We start from the raw sequence: 20464 nt of genomic DNA, 5'->3' as shown, positions 1-20464 counted from the left end.
GATATTAAGTCAAGTACTTCCCAGGGTATAAGCTTCTGATATACCAGGAAGGGCCAAAATTCCCCCCCCGCCCGTAGTAATTAAGCTTAAAGAAGGGATACAACCAGTGAGAATTAAACAGTACCTTCTAAAAAAAAGAAGACAGAAAACAAATCAACCCAATAATTAAAAATTTTCTGTGGTTAGAGTTATTAAAAGAATAGCAATCTAATTTCAATACTCTCATTTTACCCGTTCAGAAACCTGATGGGTCATATCGGATAGTACAGGATTTGAAGGCTGCCAATAAGATAACAGAAGATTTATATCCTGTAGCAACAAATCCATACACTTTACTAACTTGTTTGACACCTGAGCTAACCTGGTTTACCATTTTAGATCTGAAAGATGCCTTCTTTTGCCTCCCTATCCACGAAGCCAGCCAGAAAAATTTTGCATTTGAATGGGAAAGCCCTAGAAGCGGGCACAAAACCCAACTCACATGGGCCATGTTGCCTCAGGGCTTCAAAAATTCCCCCACTCTGTTTGGGGAACAACTTACAAAATATCTAGAGTCCTGGGAAGCTCCACAGGAAGAAGGAAGGTTGTTACAGTACATAGATGATCTTCTAATAGCCACTCAAACGAGAGAAGCATGTGTGGCATAGACAGTAAGCCTTTTAAATTTCCTAGGGCTCCAAGGATACAGAGTATCAAAGAAGAAGACACAAGAAATAAAACAGAAGATAATCTACCTGGGGTACGAAGTCAGTACTGGGCAACAGACTTTAAGGCAAGCTCTCAAAAAAGCAATATACCAAACCCCAAAACCCTAGACAATTAAAGAACTCCAAGCCTTCTTAAGCATCGCAAAATAGTGCCGGCTGTAGATTTAGAATCCAGACCCTTACCAACAGGCACCTCTGCGCAGAAGGCTAAGATAATTACACTGACCCGCGCCTTAGAAATAGCAAAAAGAAAGAGAATAAACATCTATACAGACTCGAGGTATGCATTCAGAGTTGTGCACACACATAGAGCCATCTGGAGAGAGAGGGGACTGCTAACTTCACAAAGAAAAAACATCAAACATGTGCAAAAGATAATCTGGCTGCTGAAAGAAGCTCAGTTGACTGAAATGTAGCAATTATACATATTAAGACACACCAGAGTGAGCTCAGAATTAGAGAAAATAAATTAACTGGCAGATAGAGAGGCAAAAGAAACAGCAAAAAGTGAGGTAATTATTAAAAGGGCTCTAATTCCAGATAGACATATTTCCCTTGAAGGTAAGACAGAATATAATAAAGAAAGACAGAAAACTAATCAAAGATCAAAAAAAGACATACAACCAAGAGGGGTGGGGTACCATTGAAGGGAAGCTAGTAATCCCTTCCCATTTGTTGTAGTCACCATAAGGGAAGAGCACCAAAAAACACACTAGAGAATAGATGCCCTAAACACTTATTTAATTAAAAGAATCATCACCAAGTATTTATGTGCCATTATTACTCAAGTGACCAGACAGTGTTATCTTTGCCTCCAGACTAACCCCAAAAATACCCCCAGACCAAAACTTAGTCAGATTGGGAGGGGCCATAGACCTGGACAGCAGTGGCAAAATTGACTTTTCAGAACTCCCAAGGAAAGGGGGGTATCGGTATTTATTAGTATTGATATATACATTTTCAGGGTAGCCAGAGGCATTCCCCACCAGAACTGTCAAAGCTCAAAAAGTGATCAAGGTATTATTGCAAGAAATAATACCACACTTCAGAGTTCTAGCCACAATATCCTCAGACAGAGGATCACATTTCATTTCCTGAATAGTGCAACAGAGTAGTAGCCACCTGGGCATAGATTATGAGCTTCATACTCCATACCACCCCCAATCAAGCACCCAAGTAGAAAAAATGAATAATTTGATTAAACAGCAAATTTTAAGACTGGGGCAGGAAGTTAATCTAGGCGGGACCTCTTGGCTTCTGTCCAATCGGACAGCCGCAGGTCTGAGGTGAAGTCCCAAACATCCTATGAGGTGTCTTTTGTACCAAATTAGGAGAGAAACTTCTGGGCTTTTTTGGCTTTTTAAGCAGACAGAATAATTTACTCACTCTGTCAACAGGGGGCACATCCCTACATCTCATCCTTTCTACATACATAAAAAGGAAAGAGGAGAAAGGAACAAGATCTGAAAAAGTCTCACGCCTGTTGAAAATTTGTAGTTATGATAGTGATTTTTAAATTCGGTTATAGTTTTTATTGCTTGTAAACTATTCTACTTAACTTTGGTGAGGTGTTTTTTTCAGGCAAGACTTAAATTTCTTGCTATATATGATTTGAATATATAGAACTTCAAAGCATTTTTAACAAATTATTTGAAGGTAGATTAATAACGTTGACACAACAGCAGTAACTTACAGAACCTTTCAGTGCAAAACTATTTTTTAAACAATTTTAACTAGAAACTTTGAAAACACAGTCTCTGCTTTTAGAAATATCTTCACATTTGAATATGGTCAGCTGTTGTTGAATTATTTGCATGTTCTACTGGCGTCTTCTGCTGCTCTGGGATTGGCTGTACCTGTTGTTTAATATTTTTGGCAGGGACCCATCAAAGACATGCATTTGTAGAAATGCATGCAAACCCCCTCCCCCAAGTCACAAGAGGATGGGGTCCTGAAATTTGTCCTGTCTCTGGATCTTTTATGAAGACTGGTGGCCTTGCCTTGAGTTTTGCTTGACTGGTATTACTAAAATGTCTGAAAATTGGTGGTACCTGCTCCATGAAAGAATTATTTAACAAATTGAAAACATATATAACTTTATTCAGACTTTCTATGGTAGACAACATTTATGTCCCTCAATTTTGCCTTTCAAAGATCATTTTCAGTGATCTGTGTGCTCTTTCTACAATAGATTGGCCTGTGGAAGAATGTGGAATACCTGTGGTGTTTTTGATACCTCAGATTTTGAAAAACTCCTGCAGTTTGTTAGAAATGTAGACTGGCCCATTGTCCTAGTTTAGGGCAAATTTGGGGAAAACACTCCGGAAGGAGGCCCCAGAACACAAACCCCCACGGACCCTCCCCACCCACCTGGTTCAGGAAAAAATATTCTCTGAGAGAAAAGAACCTGTTTATTTAACAAACAAAACACTCCCCAGCACCAAAAAAAAAAATTAACAACACCAGATCACAACAAAACTCTTTCACCACTCTGAAGAGATGAACAAATCCAGAAATTCTTTCCTGGGAGTGGCCGCCCGGGTCTGGACACTGGGGATTGCTCTCCGGCACTGGGGATGGCTGCTGCAGATCACAAAGCACAGGCTCTCGGTGTTCCTTGGTGTTTCCAGGTCCCAGTCCAGAGCAGATTGGATGGTATTCAGGAAAAGGAAAGGAAAAGAAACAGTCCAGGAAAAGAATTGGACTGCTTAGCTAAATTAACTAGGAAGCAAAGGCAAAAGCAGAAGCAAGTAAAGCAAGCAAGCAAAAGCAAGCAAAGCCAAGCAAGCCAGCCAGCACAAGCCGCTTCTAGACAGCAGACCATGGGGGGAGGTGAACCGGCTGATAACAAGACAAAACAAACCTTCACTTTCAGAGTCAGTTCTGAAAGCACAGAACATAGTATCAAACATAAACAGAACACATGATTGGAGATACAAACGCCATATCATCACCCTAGGACATTCCACCCCTTATCTCCATATCTTCCACATCATGTAAAAACTCCATTAAGTTAAAACTTCTATCTTTCACTTACTCATGACTTCAACACTTACACATTTCCTTCTATTTCACTTGCTGAAACCTTTGAAACTTACACATTTCTGTGGAGTTCTGTCTCATGTCTGTGTGTTTTCATGTACAGACACTGGCAGTAACATCCAGCAAACAGTGATATTTGCACATTAGTTTCACCCCACAATCAGATCTCCCTGAGGTACACATCGTGTTGTTCCATCTCTCTGCATTATCCACCATGTACAACCTGGTCCCTGAGAAAAGACAATCCCACAAATGGGTTTGTCTTTACTCGAGGCAGAATTGATCCACACTGATTTCCCTAACGAATCTCTGACATGTGCCACTGGGACTTTATCTCCATCTACTATATTCAGGGGCTCAGACTGGGCAGGACCTGCTCAATTGGTGGAACCTCGGCTGTTGACTTAACCAGGTGGCCTTTGCTAAATGTTGCTCCCAAATTTTGAAAGATCCCCCACCCAATGTTTTAAGGTGGTTTTTAACAGTCCATTGTACCTCTCCATTTTGCCTGCAGCTGGTGAATGGTAGGGAATGTGGTACACCCACTCAGTGCCATGTTCCCTAGCCCAGGTGTTGATAAGGCTATTCTTGAAATGAGTCCCATTGTCTGACTCAATCCTCTCAGGGGTACCATGCCTCCAAAGGACCTGCTTTTCAAGGCCCAGGATGGTGTTGTGGGCTGTAGCATGAGACACAGGGTAGGTTTCCAACCATCCAATGGTGGCTTCTACCATTGTGAGCACGTAGCGCTTGCCCTGGCATGTCTGGGGCAGTGTGATGTAGTCAATCTGCCAGGCCTCCCCATACTTGTACTTGGACCACCGCCCACCATACCAGAGGGGCTTCACCCGCTTGGCCTGTTTGATGGTAGCACACGTCTCACAGTCATGGATCACCTGAGAAATACTGTCCATGGTTAGATCCACCCCTTGGTCTTGTGCCCACTTATAGGTGGCATCTCTACCCTGATGGCCTGAGGCATCATGGGCCCATCGTGCTAGGAACAACTCTCCCTTGTGTTCCCAATCAAGGTCTATCTTTGACACCCCTATCTTTGCAGCCTGATCTACCTGCTGATTGTTTTGCTGCTCTTCATTAGCTCTACTTCTGGGGACATGGGCATCTACATGGCGAACCTTCACAGGTAACTTCTCTACCCGGGTAGCGATATCTTTCCACTCTTCAGCAGTCCAAATTGGTTTTCCTCTACGCTGCCAGTTAGCCTCTTTCCACCTCTCTAGCCACCCCCATAGAGCATTGGCTACCATCCATGAATCAGTGTAGAGGTAGAGCTTTGGCCCCTTCTCCCTTTCTGCAATGTCTAGGGCCAGTTGAACAGCTTTGAGTTCAGAAAGCTGGCCTGATCCAACTTCTCCTTCAGTGGCCTCTGCAACCCGTTGTGTGGGACTCCATACAGCTGCTTTCCACTTCCGATTCATCCCTACGATGGGACAGGAACCATCAGTGAAGAGAGCGTAGCGTGTTTCCTCTGATGGCAGTAGGTTGTATGGTGGAGCTTCTTCAGTGCGTGTCACTGGTTCTTTTTCTTCATGTGTGACACCAAAACTTTCACCTTTGGGCCAATTTGTAATTATTTCCAAAATCCCAGGGCGATTCAGTTTACCAATATGGGCACGCTGTGTGATGAGAGCAATCCACTTGCTCCATGTAGCACTGGTGGCATGGTGGGTGGAGGGAACCTTTCCTCTAAACATCCAGCCCAGCAATGGTAGTCGGGGTGCCAGGAGGAGTTGTGCTTCTGTGCCAATCACCTCTGAGGCAGCCTGGACTCCTTCGTAGGCGGCCAAGATTTCCTTCTCTGTTGGGGTGTAGTTGGCTTCAGACCATCTGTAGCTCCGACTCCAAAATCCCAGTGGTTGGCCTCGAGTCTCATCAGGCACCTTCTGCCAAAGGCTCCAGGACAGACCATGGTTCCCAGCTGCAGAGTAGAGCACGTTCTTCACATCTGGTCCTGTCCTGACTGGGCCAAGGGATACTGCATGCGCGATCTCCTGCTTTATCTGGGCGAAAGCTTGCTGCTGCTCAGGGTCCCAGTTGAAATCATCTTTCTTGCAGGTAACCAGGTAAAGAGGGCTCACTATCTGACTGTACTCAGGAATATGCATTCTCCAGAAACCAATGGCGCCTAAGAAAGCTTGTGTCTCTTTCTTGTTAGTTGGTGGGGACATAGCTGTGATCTTGTTGATGACATCTGTAGGAATCTGACACTGTCCATCTTGCCACTTCACTCCCAGAAAGTGGATCTCTCGAGCAGGTCCCTTCGCTTTACTCTTCTTGTTGGCAAAACCAGCTTCCAGGAAGATTCGGATGATTGTCTTTCCTTTCTCGAACACTTCTGCTGCTGTGTTCCCCCACACAATGATATCATCAATGTATTGCAGGTGTTCTGGAGCCTCACCCTTTTCTAGTGCAGTCTGGATCAGTCCATGGCAGATGGTAGGACTGTGCTTCCACCCCTGGGGCAGTCGGTTCCAGGTATGTAGCACTCCCCTCCATGTAAAGGCAAACTGAGGCCTGCATTCTGCTGCCAGAGGAATGAAGAAAAATGCATTAGCAATATCAAGATTGGCGTGCCACTTCGCTGCCTTGGACTCCATCTCGTACTGGAGTTCCAGCATGTCTGGCACAGCAGCGCTCAGTGGTGGAGTCACTTCATTCAATGCACGGTAGTCCACTGTCAATCTCCATTCTCCTTCAGATTTACACACAGGCCAGATGGGGCTGTTGAAGGGTGAGTGGGTTTTGCTGACCACCCCTTGGCTCTCCAGCTCTCGGATCATCTTATGAATGGGAAGCACAGCATCTCGAGTTGTTCTGTACTGTCGACGATGCACTGTTGAAGTGGCAATTGGTACCTTTTGTTCTTCTCCCTTCAAAAGTCCTACTGTAGTTGGATTCTCAGACAGTCCAGAAAAGGTGTTCAATTGCTGGATGCCCTCTGTCGCTACAGCTGCTATCCCAAATGCCCACCTGAGTCCCTTTGGGCCTTTAAAATACCCCCTTCAAAGGTAATCTATGCCCTGTCCCAGACCACTCTCCTCAGCCACGGCTAGCTTTCCTTCGGGGCGAGTAGGGCGAGTGGAAGCACCCTCCGCTGTACCCGGCTGGGCTTTGAAGAGTGCTTTGTGGGTCCTGAGGTCGCTGCTGATTCCAACGGCGAGGAAATGAGGAGAGGCATTTGTTGGGGGCAAAAATCCAATGTTTTTTGAGGTCCTGAGGATCCAACAGCATCGGAGGGGGCCAGCCAACAAGAGCAACTGAGGGGTGCTGGCAACATGTTACATAGGGAGAGGGAGGGTGACCGATCAGCCAATGGGGAAACATACAGAAGTGACTCTTGTGGGGATTGACATGTGTGGGATCCAGTGAGGGGTAGACAGGGTAGGGGTCCCAGGCCCTCATCCAATCACTCGGTGCCCTGGATGGAAGTTTCTAGAGGTAGGGGAAGGGGCACCAAGTGACAGACAAGGCACCTGGGAGGGGGCAGGGGACTGACTTGGCATTTTCTAGGGAAACTGACACTTGGGGAAAGGCGGGAAAACTCAGGGAGAAACCAATACAGTATGGGGGTACACTGGAACAAACCATGACAGAATAAAGATGTAATAAAACATATAAAACCGCAACTCCACACATGGGGCCTCTGGGCCAGTCACAATAGGGTGTTTATTCCACTCATTTCCTGTCAGACTTACATCATCTTCCACCACAGTAAAGTCCTGTGATCCACCTGTCATACCGGCAATAGAGACAGATTCTGCCCCTAAGTGTCTCGATGGAATTAATGTGCATTGTGCACCAGTATCGACCAAAGCCTTATATCTTTGTGGTTCCGATGTGCCAGGCCAGCGAATCCACACAGTCCAGAAAACACGGTTTTCCCTAGCCTCTACGTGGCTAGAGGGAGGGCCCCTCTAAGCCTGATTATCCTTCTTGCCTTGGGCGTATGTCTTAGAGGTTCCTTCAAGGGGATCGGACATGTCATCATCATCATCATGCCTGGCAGTTTGGCTACGGGCAACTGGAGTTGCTCTCCTTTTGGTGGCACTTCCTCTCTGAGTCTTGCCTTCCTTCAATTAATGCACCCGTTGTGCCAGAGCAGCAATAGATTTTCTGTCCCATTTCCTCATGTTTTCTCTGCAATTGCGCAGGAAGAACCGCAGCTCAGCTCATGGGATGTACCTTCTCTCACCATCTGAGGAACGTCTACGTTGGATACCAGAACCTCTGATCTGTACTGCTGAGATTTGGAGAAGGTCCTCCTTAATCTCCTCCCTGAGTCTCTTATGGTTCTCCTCTATCTTATCTTCTAATTTCTGCAGACGTGTTTCCACTGCTGCAATTCTGGCATGGGTTGGGCCATGTACAGCATCTGCATATGCTCGGAGTTTCCTTGCAATCTCGAGTACGGTCTCATCCCTCTCATCCCGCTTCATTATTGCTAAAGCAGAAGCATATTCATGTGGCCCAAGCCGTAAAAGTTTTTGCCACATCACAGATGTACATGGTACCAAGTCTGGATTCCTAGTTGTTATTTCATCTGAGAAGATAATCTCTGCCACTGCCATTTCTCTCAGACGTTGGATCCCTTGTTCTATAGTCTTCCACTGGGTCTGATGCATATAAAGATCATCTGCACACAGGTATCTTTGTGCTACACTTTCCAGAACCCGTGCCCAGAGGCTGTGAGGGTTAGCCCCCTCATCATTCCTTGATCAATGACAGGATCATGTGACAGGGATCCCAAATGTCTTGCCTCAGTACCATCCAGAATTGTAACCTCGCCTGCAGCATCCCAAAGACAGACCAACCAACTAATTACAGACTCATGAGGTCATCGAGTGTAATCCTTTCTTAGGCCACAAAGGTCCTTTAGGGAAAATGACTCAATATTGGCCTCTGATCTTGTACCAGTTGCTTTGACTTCTGATTTTATGTCAGCAGGCAATGAGGGTCCTTCTCCTGCATTATCATCATCATCGTTATCATCTACTGGTTGATCGGTCTTTTCTGTGCACTTCCCACTTCTTGTGCTAATAGCAACAGCCATTGGTTGAGGCTTAGCTGCTGAGTCTGGTTTAGCTGCTAGCTTAGGCTCACTGTCTGGTTTATCTGCTGGCTTCAAGCCGGGGGTGTTGGCTGCAGCCTTGGTGACTGGGATAACTGCTGATTTATCTCCCTGCCCCCCTTCCTCTGTCTGCTGCCCTACAGTATCTAGCAGTTTGTGATAAGCATGCCAGGGCCCAGCTCACTGCAATGATCTTTTTCTCCTTAGAGTTATCATGGCACTTCTCTTTCAGGTACTTCACCACCTCAGCTGGATTCTGAATTTGTTCACATGGAAATCTCAGGCTAAAGGGTCAGAAAATTCCTTTAAGATTTGGCCCATATCCTTCTATTTCCCACACCACTCAGGATTTCTCACACCTGGGTCTACTCCTGGGTCAGAGGTCTCATCAACCCCTCTAGAAATCTCAGCCGTCATTCTAGAGAGACTGCAGACTGTATAGAGAAAGCTTACCAGATTAAACACCAGGAAGATGGTCTTTTTAACAGTCAGGGGAAACTGAACATTCTCTAATAGGGATGTAACAAATTCAGAGGAGAAGAAGGAAAGCAAAGGCTGAAAAGCCTCATCCCCTACTTCCCCTCTAACAAACTGGCTGCACAACCATGACCATGAACCATACATTCCAGGAACAGACCTCAGCACCTTTATAAACCCCCTGGAAGCCATTGCACCCAAGCCCAGCCCGATGGATGTTCTAGTCAGTGCCCTTCTACTGCAAAACCTACGTATTAGGGACAATACTGGAGCTAATCCTGGATAAAAATTAACCTAGGGACCATAGAGGGATTAAGATCTCAAAAAACCCTAGGGACAAGAGACACATGCAGGCCTTCACCCCAAGAGACACTATGAATTCAAACAACATAACCAGTAACTGCTGCATACCAACACAAAGTAATTGGAACAAAAATATGATTACAACAGGGGTTTTTCCATTCTCTCAAGCCCCATGTTGGGCTCCGAAATATTTGTCCTAGTTTAGGGCAAATTTGGGGAAAACCTTCCCGAAGGAGCCCCCAGAAAACAAACCCCCATGGCCCCTCCCCACCCACCTGGTTCGGGAAAAAATTTTCTCTGAGAGAAGTGGAAAAGAACCTGTTTATTTAACAAACAAAACACTCCCCAGCACCAAAAAAAAAAATTAACAACACCAGATGACAACAAAACTTTCACCACTCTGAAGAGATGAACAAATCCAGAAAGTCTTTCCTGGGAGTGGTCGCCCAGGTCTGGACGCCGGGGATTGCTCTCTGGCACTGGGGATGGCTGTTGCAGATCACAGAGCACAGGCTCTCGGTGTTCCTCAGTGTTTCCAGGTCCCAGTCCAGAGCAGATTGGATGGTATTCAGGAAAAGGAAAGGAAAGGAAAGGAAAGGAAAGGAAAGGAAAGGAAAGGAAAGGAAAGGAAAGGAAAGGAAAGGAAAGGAAAGGAAAGGAAAGGAAAGGAAAGGAAAGGAAAGGAAAGGAAAGGAAAGGAAAGGAAAGGAAAGGAAAGGAAAGGAAAGGAAAGGAAAGGAAAGGAAAGGAAAGGAAAGGAAAGGAAAGGAAAGGAAAGGAAAGGAAAGGAAAGGAAGGGAAAGGGAAAGGGAAAGGGAAAGGGAAAGGGAAAGGGAAAGGGAAAGGGTCCAGGGAAAGAATTGGACTGCTTAGCTAAACTAACTAGGAAGCAAAGGCAAAAGCAGAAGCAAGCCAAGCAAGCAAGCAAAAGCAAGCAAGCAAAGCAAGCAAGCCAAGCCAGCAAGCAAAAGCAAGCCAGCCAGCACTAGCCTCTTCTAGGCAGCAGATCATGGGGGTAGGTGAACCGGCTGATAACAAGACAAAACAAACCTTCACTTTCAGAGTCAGTTCTGAAAGCACAGAACATAGTATCAAACATAAACAGAACACATGATTGGAGATACAAACACCATAACGTCACCCTAGGACACCCGTTATCTGTTTTAACTTCTTGAGGAATGCCTAGGGATGCAAATGCTTGTAAGAAATGTTGAATTACATCTCTACCCTTTTCTCCTTGATGTGCAGAAGCAAAAATTGCTCCTGAGAACATATCTATTGATAAGTGTATATGTTTAAACTATGCAAATGACTGATATTGAGTTATGTCAGTTTGCCATATCTACAGGCTATTTAGACCTCGAGTGTTAACCCCTGTTACTATTGCTGGTATGGCTAATTTTTGGCTATCTGGACATGATTGGACAATTGCTTTAGCCTGATTCTGAGACGTCTTAAACATTCTTACTAAGGCAGGTGCATTTTGATGATAGAAGACATGGCTCATTCTGGTTTGTTCGATAATATTGGGAAGTGTATTCTGCATTTACATGGCTAAAAAATCAGCCTTCTGCTAGGAAACCTGGGAGCACAGAATATGAACAAATGTGTATTATGAAGCAAGGTTCCTGTCAAATAGAATGAAGATTAATTTCTTAAGCAAACCATATAACTGGTCATTGGAAGCCTCTTTTAGCAGAGACTCTTCTGCTCTCTCCACTACACTTGCAACATAGAATGAATCAGTTACTAAATTAAAAGGAAACGTGAATTTACCATCTACTTCTTCAATATGTGATTCCCATTTTTTGGTCTCTGGATTTTGCCAAGCAATCACAGATTTTTTGTACTTCCCTGAACCGTCTGTAAAAAATGTGATTGCATCTAGGGGTGCATGACTTCTTAAGGGCGTGTGAATTAATTTTAGAGATTAATTTAGTAGCTCATATTTGGGACAATTAACTGATATTTTCCCTGTAAAATTTTCTAGGGCAAATTGCATAACCTCTGAATTTTGAATTAACCCTTCCAAATAGATGGATGCTACAGGCAGAAAGATTTCTGCAAAATCCTTTCCTGAAAAGGAAAACATTCAGTATCTAGCCTTTATAATCAATTGTGATATAATTTCAGGGCAAGTTGTTATAGTTTTACCCAGCTGACATGACAGGAAAACCTCTTCTAAGATTATTAGGTGGTCCTTCTTCTCTAGATTCCACTGGAATATTAGACCGTGAAGCTGTGGACTCTCCCCTAAAACTGCAAACAAAAAGACAAGTTAGGATTATATCGGTGAGCCTGGCGTGATTGGATAGCTCGCATCACTTTATCTAAAGCATTTTGGGCTTCTTTGTTGAATTCTCATGGTGAGTTTAAAGCTGTGTCTTCCTTCAGTAGATCAGACAGAGGAGCTAAGTCCTGGTTTGAGATGCCTAGCAGTGGACAAAGCCAGTTCAGAGTCCCTACCTGGTGCTGTACTTCATTCAGTTGTTTTGGATTTCTCTGTAGTTTGAGTGGTTGCAGAGTTACAGTTTGTTCTGTGATGCTGTGTCCTAAATATTTCCAAGGAGGAAGTTTCTGTATCTTTTCCTTGGTTATTGTGAATCCTGCTTTCTGCACTGCTGAGATGACCTGATCTGCTGTCTCCTGCATTGATGCTTGGTCTTTTGCTGCTACCAAAATATTGTCCATATAATGCAAGATGAGGGAATTTTGGTATTGTACACAAACTGAGGAAAGTATTTCTGCTAAATACCACGGGCATATTGTCAGGGAATTTCTCATTCCTTGGGGAAGCACAAGCCAGTGGTATCTTTTTAAAGGGGCTTGATGATTCTTTGATGGGACGTAAAAGGCAAATTGTGGCATGTCATCTGGATGCAAATGAATATTGAAAAAACAGTATTTTAAATCAATAGCAGTTAACTTCCAATCTTTTGGAATCATAATGGGAGAAGGTAAACCTGGTTGTAAAGAACCCATTTTCTTGAATCACTTAATTAACCTTTCTGAGATCCTGCAATAATATCCACTTCCCACTGTTTGGCTTTTTAATTACGAAAACTGAAGTATTCCAGGGGCTGGTAGTTGGAGTTAGGTGACCTTTGTTTAACTGTTCTTGTACCAATTGCTCTAATACAGTAAGTTTCTTTTCTGTTAAGGACCAGTGGCTGACCTAGACAGGTGTATTGGATGTCCATATGAGTTTTAGAGTGTTGTGTCCATCAACAGACCTTGTCAAAAATTGGTTTCTATTCCCAGACCCCATAGGGAGAAATTGTCTCTTCCCCAAAGAACTATAACAGCTCCTACTATGAATGGTTTTGTGGTGGCAACGCGACCTTCAGGTCCCTCAAATGTGACAGAGTGTAAGCTACGGAATCTTTCACAGTGACTACCAATACTTGCCAGTTGGTCCAGCGTGGGTACGATGGTCAAGTCCTGTCGCTGTTGAGGCAAGATGGGAATAGAAAAGACTCCAAGTCAGAAGGCAAAGAAAGAACTTTATTAACAAGTAGCGTTCCTCTTTTATAACCAGGATCGCTAAGTTGAAATATGATTGGTCTCAAAGTGAAAACCTTTTACACCATTAGTGCACTATGAATAGCACACGGTGGCAGAACATATCTATAAGCAATATGAACAGTAGAGATAATAAATGGTTTATATTCCTTTTGGACTTTTCCCAGGCTTAGCCTGGTAGAATCTCTCTCCTTTTCTTTCTGACTGAACTGAGAATATACATACAGTCCTGTGGCCATTTTGATTTCGATATCAGAGTGACGTCAGCTCCAGTATCTATCAAGCCAATGAGGGTGATGGTTTTCCCGAGATGCTTCAGGACACAGGTGAGTTGTGGCTGCCCGCAGCTGATGTGCCTGGTCCAAGCGATGAGGGATGTGTTGCTCCGTGACTCTGGTAGGGTAAAAGCGTGTGCTATGGTTAGTCCTTTAGGGATAAAACATAGAGGGTCTGGGCATAAAGCTAATACAGTGATTTCCTGTGAACAGGTGGCAGATAACACAGTTGGAATGATATAGAAACCTTCTGCATGAGATGTCTTCACTCCCACTATTAAGAACTGATGTGGTTGTGGTTCAGGTCCTAGCTGTCCTGTGGATATTGTGTGAGCAATGGCATTTGTTAGCATTACTGGCTGGGCTGTAGACGGCTCCAATCTGGTACCTGGGGACATTGTGCTCGGTAGTCCTGCAAAAATCTGCTGCAATTCTGTACTTGGTGGCCTGTGGTGGTTTCTGGCCCGTGGTACAGCAGTTCTTGTGTCATCGCACGCCACTGTACCGTGATCAGCTGCAAGTTTCCCAGCATATGGCATGGACAACCCTGTGCTGGGCGAAAATAGTTAGCATTTTGAAAGGGACCTCTGTATCCACTGTTTTTTGGAGGTGGCCTCCTTCATAGTTTTGGGCATTCTCTTTTAAAGTGCCCTTCTTGACCACAAGAATAACATGTATCTTTTGGAATTTGTTGGTTTTCAGTTGCCCCCTTAAATGCTGTTAGAGCTTCTGCTAGGGTTTGTGTTTGAATTTCTACAGCTTTTTCCTGTTGCTTTAGGGTGTTTTCCTGTGCAGTTGTGATGGCATTAGCTAGCACTTCAGCCTGCATGGCTGCTATGTGTTCAGGGGTGCTCAGACAATTGGAAGCATCCACTAGCTGTGTTAGGGTGGGTTCAGGGTCTTTTGGCAATGCACGTAATATTTTCTTGCAGCTTGGATTTGCATAAGAGATTGCAAGCTGTTTTAATAGCTCTTGTCTGGCATGATCTATGGGAATTTGCTTATCCAAAGCCAATTTTAAACAGTCCAGAAAGTTAATGTATGGCTCATCCATCCCTTGTTTAATTTCTGTGAAGTCTAATTCAGGTTTATTTCGGTCAGGCACCTGGAACAAGGCAACCCATGCTGCTTCCTTAATATCCTGAAGGATTGGTCTATTGAGAGTCCTTGCCTGTCTTTGTGGATCTATGTAGGCTCCTTCCCCAGCAAGCTGATCTAGAGTTATATTTGCAGTGGCTGGAGTTCTTGCATAACGTCTTAAAAGGTCATTTAGTAAATGCTTCCATGACACTTCCCACAGGGAATACTCTGTCAGAGACAGCAAAGATGTACAAAGCTGCCTTAGGTCATGAGGGGTGAATACATCGGCTGAAAAGGTGGCTTGTAGTAAACCTTGGAAATATGCAGAATTTCTTCCATATGATCTCTCAGCCTTACATATTTCCTTGATCTCTGCAAAGCTCATTTGTTCCCATTGTGGTCTTCCATCCCTAGCATTATATCGGACTGGAAGCACTGTTAATTTGGAGGCAATCTCCCCTTCTCTGTGCTGTACTGCATCCCTTCTTTATCCTCTGCCAGGTATCTGTGCCTCCTGATGTATAAAACTCATCCTCAGATTCTTGGGAGCTACCTTGGGACGTGTGGAAATATATCTTTTTCAGGATAGGCATTCCTCCCGATATGGGCACTGCCATTTTGGATGGGGATACTTCTGGGAGGTCACATCCGGTTCCCATGGTTGGCAGATTGAGGGTGTGCCGCCCCGGGGTGTGGGTGGGGATTTTGGGCAGAGAGGAAGACCAAGCTTGGCCCACAAAAGGAGAGTGTCCTGCGTCTGATGGGCAGGAGTGCTGCGTCTCCCCCTCGAATCCATGGGAACAGATCCCCTGTGGCCCCCAGCCAGCTAGGCAGTGGGGTGAGTTGGGCAGAGGGAAGGAACTTCTCCTTGGATCCCGGGGGGCTTGGAGAAGCTCCCTCGTGAGTCCAAAGACGAGCTGGTCCCACAAGCAAAGGAAAGAGGCGCTCTCCCTCAGGATTAGTTCCAAAGTTTAATGGGGGCCTGGAGAGATCCCAGGCCACATCTGACCTCGATGGACATCCAGAGCAAGAGAGAGAGGGCCCCGCCCAGAGCAACCAGATATGGGGGGGAGGGGAAAACCAAACATCCAATGGGGGAAGGATATGGGAGTGGCTCTCTGGGGGCAAGGCCTCAGAGTGACCACTGAGGAGGGGGTGGGGGAGGAGTCCCAGAGCCAGGGTTCAGTTACCTGGTGACCCTGCCAGAAGGCTCTGGACAAAGGGGAAGGGTCACCAGGTGATGGACACATCACCTGGGAGGAGACAGGGGGATGGGTTGTGGTTTGATGGACATACAGGTACTGATGGGAAAGCTGGGATGAACCAAACAGATACAAAGAGGGGATATGGAGGGACAAACCATTATGAGGGGATATACAGTGCAAACACAACTCTACACAGGAGCTTAGTGATGAATCGGAAAGGGACTCCTGGGAGTCCGAGGATGGAACATGCCCATGAAAGGCAGAGCTTGACAGCTCTGAAATGTGGTGTTGGCCACATATGCTATTGTTCTCACAGAGCATGGATTTGGCGTGGCTTTTTTCCATCGCACTACCAAAACTCACTGATTTAGTGCATCTGAGGTTACTTTTGAGAGGAAATAGAGGGGAATTCTTCAGGTTAGGTGGGTTAGGAGACATGGGTTGCAGACTTGTCTGGCCAGGATTTGTCTGTTCCCTTCCCGGGGGTCAAGGAGGGGCCGGATGGGGAGTGGCCAGCCTTGCCAGCTCCCACCTGCCCTCCCAGGGTCTGTGTGCTTCAGGGCAAGTTGGGGACAGGGTTGGGGTTTTGGAATCTCTGCCCACCCTCCTTTCTTTCTGTTTCCCATTCTTTCTTACTCACCAAATTATGGTTTTCAGAGAAGCTGTTGTCCTTGGTCTCCTCCCCGGGTCTGGAAAAGCAGCGGTGTCTCAGCCTTGACTCAGCCAATTGCAGCCCTCTATCTGAAGAGGTCCTTAGGACTTTGTAGCACATTCTCCAGCCCATCCTGGTTTCAGCCCCTTCTCACCAGCTTGGGCTTCGATCTGTGACCCCCTCTGATGGCCTCAGATCCTTCGTAACCTGGGTGTTTTTTTCTTTGGTATCACAAAAACCCCAGTTGCAGGCCTGCTCCCCAAAACACCAGACCAAGGAAAAAATGTCCTATTTTGATCGAGGGCCAATCAAAAATTTCCTGAACTATGTCCCGCAATATGAGGAATAACCAGTTCAGGCACCACATGCTACTTATCTCTTCAAGCCAGGTCTCATAAGCTCTCAGAGAGAAGTACCACACTCGAGATAGCTCAGCTACCTCAGATGGCATAAAAGTAGCAGGATGGCTTCTGTGACAGTGTTGGAAACAGAAATGTTTTAATAAAAGGCAAAAATAAAAAAAACTCTTTACGGAGAAAAACCAAGCCAGGGCAAGAGGTTCTTGCTCCTGGAAAACCAGCAATTATTTCTTTTGTTCTTTTTCTGGGAAATTGCTTAGGTGGGACTTTTTGGCTTCTGTCCAATTTGCTATCCTTAAGTTTGAGGTGAAGTCCGCAAGGTCCTATGAGGTGTCTTCTGACCAAATTGAGGAGAAAAACTTCTGGGCTTTTTTCCTTTTTAAGGAGACAAAGGGTAATTTGTTCACTCTGTCAACAGGGGGCACATTCCTACATCTTTTATCTTCGGATCCTTTTGCCTTGACCTTATTAAATCAGAATATTTTATACCAACCTGTAAGGGGTCTTCTGGGAGGCCTGGATTCCCTTCCCAGTCCAGACACCATTGAACTGGCTGGATATATTCCCATTGTCCCTTTTGAGGGCTGTTCCATATTTTGGGTATTTGACATCCCCAAGGGATATTAGTGCAGTCTGTCAGCCGATAAATATTCCCTGAGGTTATTTCCAGATCTGGTTTTAAGATCTCAACAGTATCATTCTTACATGTCCATTGTAAGGAATATTCTCCTTCCATCCCTGTCTAATTGGCATGAGTGCTATTTCCTTCCCACGTGTGTTCCCAAATTTTTGTCAAATTGCTGACTGAAACTCCCCATGGAACTGGATTTTCTACAGAAGTTGGTGATGGCAAACAAGCTGTTATAGAGGTTACATTCTGTAATCAGCCAAAATCTTGCACTAGCTTTATAATCACATTTCCCTTCCGAGAGATTAACAACATAGTTTCTATTATTATTATAAATATGCAATTATTTATCATCTTCATTTAGATCAAATAAATAATATCCCCCTATAAAATCATATTGTATTCCTAAAACAATAAGATTTAGATACAATAAAAACTCCACGGTGTTAATTAATGTTGTTTTTGCTGTGTTTAATGTGTGGTTGCTGGTTTTACCCATGTGTGATGGACCCTGGGTTTGATTCCTTCCACCTTAAGTGCTGTGTAGGTTACCAGGAGGATGTGAAAGGGTCATTTCCACTTTTCTTTTAAGGGTTCAGAGTTCCAGGTCTTAACATATACAAAGTCCCCAGATTGGTATGGGTGAACAGGTGCATCCAAAGCAACTGGTCCCGACAGGGTTATAAACTGGCAGAGTCCTGCAAGGGTTTTTCCTGAAGAAATTAAGTATGGATTTAAATCTGTTTCTCCCTTTGAATGCATTTCTCCAGGATAGGATGGTGTCTGATATGGCCGTCTGTACAGCAATTCATAGGGACTTTAGTTTTTGACCTTGGCTGAATTCTGACTCACAAAAGAGACAGAGGGAGGGCCTGTGGCCATTTTAAGGAAGTTTCTTGACGTATTTTCCTAATTTGTAGTTTCAAAGTCTGATTCATCCTTTCCACTTTCCCACTTGATTGTGGTTGCCAAGGTGTGTGCAAGTCCCATTTTATACCTAGAGTTTTTCTCAGCTGTTGCATCACATCTGCTATAAGATGTGGGCCTCTATATGAGGACATCCCAAGTAGTACCCCAAATTTCGTTATGATTTCTTTAAGCATGATTTTTACCACTTCCCTAGCTTTATTGGTGCAACAGGGAAAGGCTTCTGGCCATCTGGAAAAAGTATCTACCAATACCAAAAGATACCTATACCCGTTTTGTCTGCGTTATTTAGAGAAATCTATTTGCCAGTAATCTCCAGGTGAATTTCCCTGTTTAATTGTTCCAGGAGGTGGCATCTTCCTAGATATGGGATTGCTTTTTAAGCAAATTGGACATTTCACTAGGATTGATTTTGCTATTTCTGTCATTCCTATGCTGGGTACAGAGCTTTGGAGACTAGATATCATGGATTCACTTCCCCGATGGGTTTTGTTGTGTTCTTTTTCCATTATTTTTCTCATTACAGAAGTTGGAACTATAACCTGTTGGCTGTCTGTTACCCACCATCGCTCCTGATTCTTAGTGGCTTTTAATGTGTTTGCTAAGCACTGATCGTCACTGTCATAATTAGGCTTAAATACAGATATATCAATTTGTCTTTGTGGTACTAATGCTAGGATGCGTTTTTCAGCTACTCCTCTAGCTGCTTTGTCTGCCAATCGGATTCCCACTATAACATTAGTTTGCCCAGGTTGATGTGCTTGGCAATGCATCACTGACAACTCCTTTGGTTTTTTAATTTCTTACAGAAGTTGTAAAATTTATCCTTTGTTTTTAATAGCTGATCCTTGACCTGATAGGAGTCCTCTTTCCTTCCATATAGTTCCATGGCCATGAATTACACCAAATGCATACCAATAATCAGTCCAAATATTCACCCTTTTGCCTGCTGCCAAATTCAATGCTTGTTTTAGTGCTATTATTTCTGCCTTTTGTGCTGACGTCTTAACTGGTAAAGATAAGCTTCCAAAACTTCAGTAGTGGTTACAACTGCATATCCTGCCATTTTCCATCCTTCACGAAACTGCTCCCATCTGTGAATAATTCTAAATCAGGATTCTCTATTGGATCATCTCTCAAATCAGTTCTGCTGGAATATACATGTTCAGTAGTTTGGAGACAACCATGTGCTAGGGCTCCCTCATCCACTGCCTTTGGATCAAGGAACACAGCTGTATTCGTGGCTGCTGTTGTCCTCAATTCCACATCATCCTATTCCAAAAGCACATCTGTCGGAATCTGTGATATTGATGATTCTGAGATTGTAAAAAGTCTCTGTCTTTCTGCCCCGTTGCCAAAGAAGAAGCCATAATTTGTCTGTGCTGGTTTTCAAGGTTGTTTATTCTTGCTTATCTATAACATGTTCTGCTGCCCTGCCGCAGGTCTGTCCTGCAGGGCAGTGTGCGGGGCTCTGCCCCTCAGTGGGATGTTACAAACATTATATACCAGAAACTACGTGTGCTATATTTACAATAATGTGCCAATATCTGTCACCTACGTTGAACAGTGTGTCCCCAGCCCAAACCAATAGAAAAATGCCAACACTACAGTAAAACATGGAGGGCATGAAGAAGGAGAAAAAGGACAAGACACACCCAATTTCCTCCATCTTGTCCCCTTTGGACCCCTAATCTAGAATCCTAAAATTTTACTTTTTCACGTGTGCCACACTTAATTATTACTTATATCAAACACTCAGAGCTTATAATTCATCCTGTAAGATTGAAAACTCTTTTCCATGGACAGAGATCAGAGACAGTGTCTCTCGGGGCTCTGTACAGGGGGGTTCCTGACTCCCTGCCAGGGTCCCAGGCCTTCCAGGACAGCCAAAGGGAAGCTCTGGATTCCCACACACAACTTGGTGTTGAGCATCCTGTGGGGGACAGCCAATACCCCCCCCCCCCTTTCACTCTAATACAGATATCACCATGTGAGGGACAAAAACAGTTATGTGCTGTGCAGTCATGAACTTCCTGGCCTCTTGGGTCAGTAGAACAATTGCAGCAACCACTCGCAAGCATCCTGGCTATCCTTTGCTCACGTTGTCCAGCTGTTTGCAGAAACTGCCTACAGGTGTCCTCCAGGTTCTCAGCTTCCGCGTCAGGACCCCCAGGGCTAAATGTTGCCTCTCATGTACA

General features: G+C 44.6%; 1 protein-coding gene across 2 annotated transcripts in view; it reads left to right on the top strand.

Moving 5' to 3' along the window:
• LOC146763027 (guanine nucleotide-binding protein G(q) subunit alpha) overlaps positions 1-20464 on the top strand; it is a 278488-nt gene that overhangs the window by 118228 nt on the left and 139796 nt on the right. The window contains exon 1 of one of the 2 annotated variants that reach the window (XM_085571310.1): positions 6181-6245. The exons of the other annotated variant lie outside the window; for it this stretch is intronic. Within the exon in view, the coding sequence (XP_085427436.1) occupies positions 6197-6245 (49 nt within the window). The 5' untranslated portion in view covers positions 6181-6196. Of the gene's footprint in view, positions 1-6180; positions 6246-20464 lie in introns of those variants that run through there. 2 annotated transcript variants of the gene reach the window in all.

The sequence above is a fragment of the Lonchura striata genome, chromosome W, assembly GCF_050655825.1.
Source record: "Lonchura striata isolate lonStrDom1 chromosome W, ASM5065582v1, whole genome shotgun sequence".
NCBI classification, from domain to species: domain Eukaryota; kingdom Metazoa; phylum Chordata; class Aves; order Passeriformes; family Estrildidae; genus Lonchura; species Lonchura striata.
Note: the sequence above shows the minus strand (reverse complement) of the source record. Positions and strands in the feature narration are given on the sequence as shown.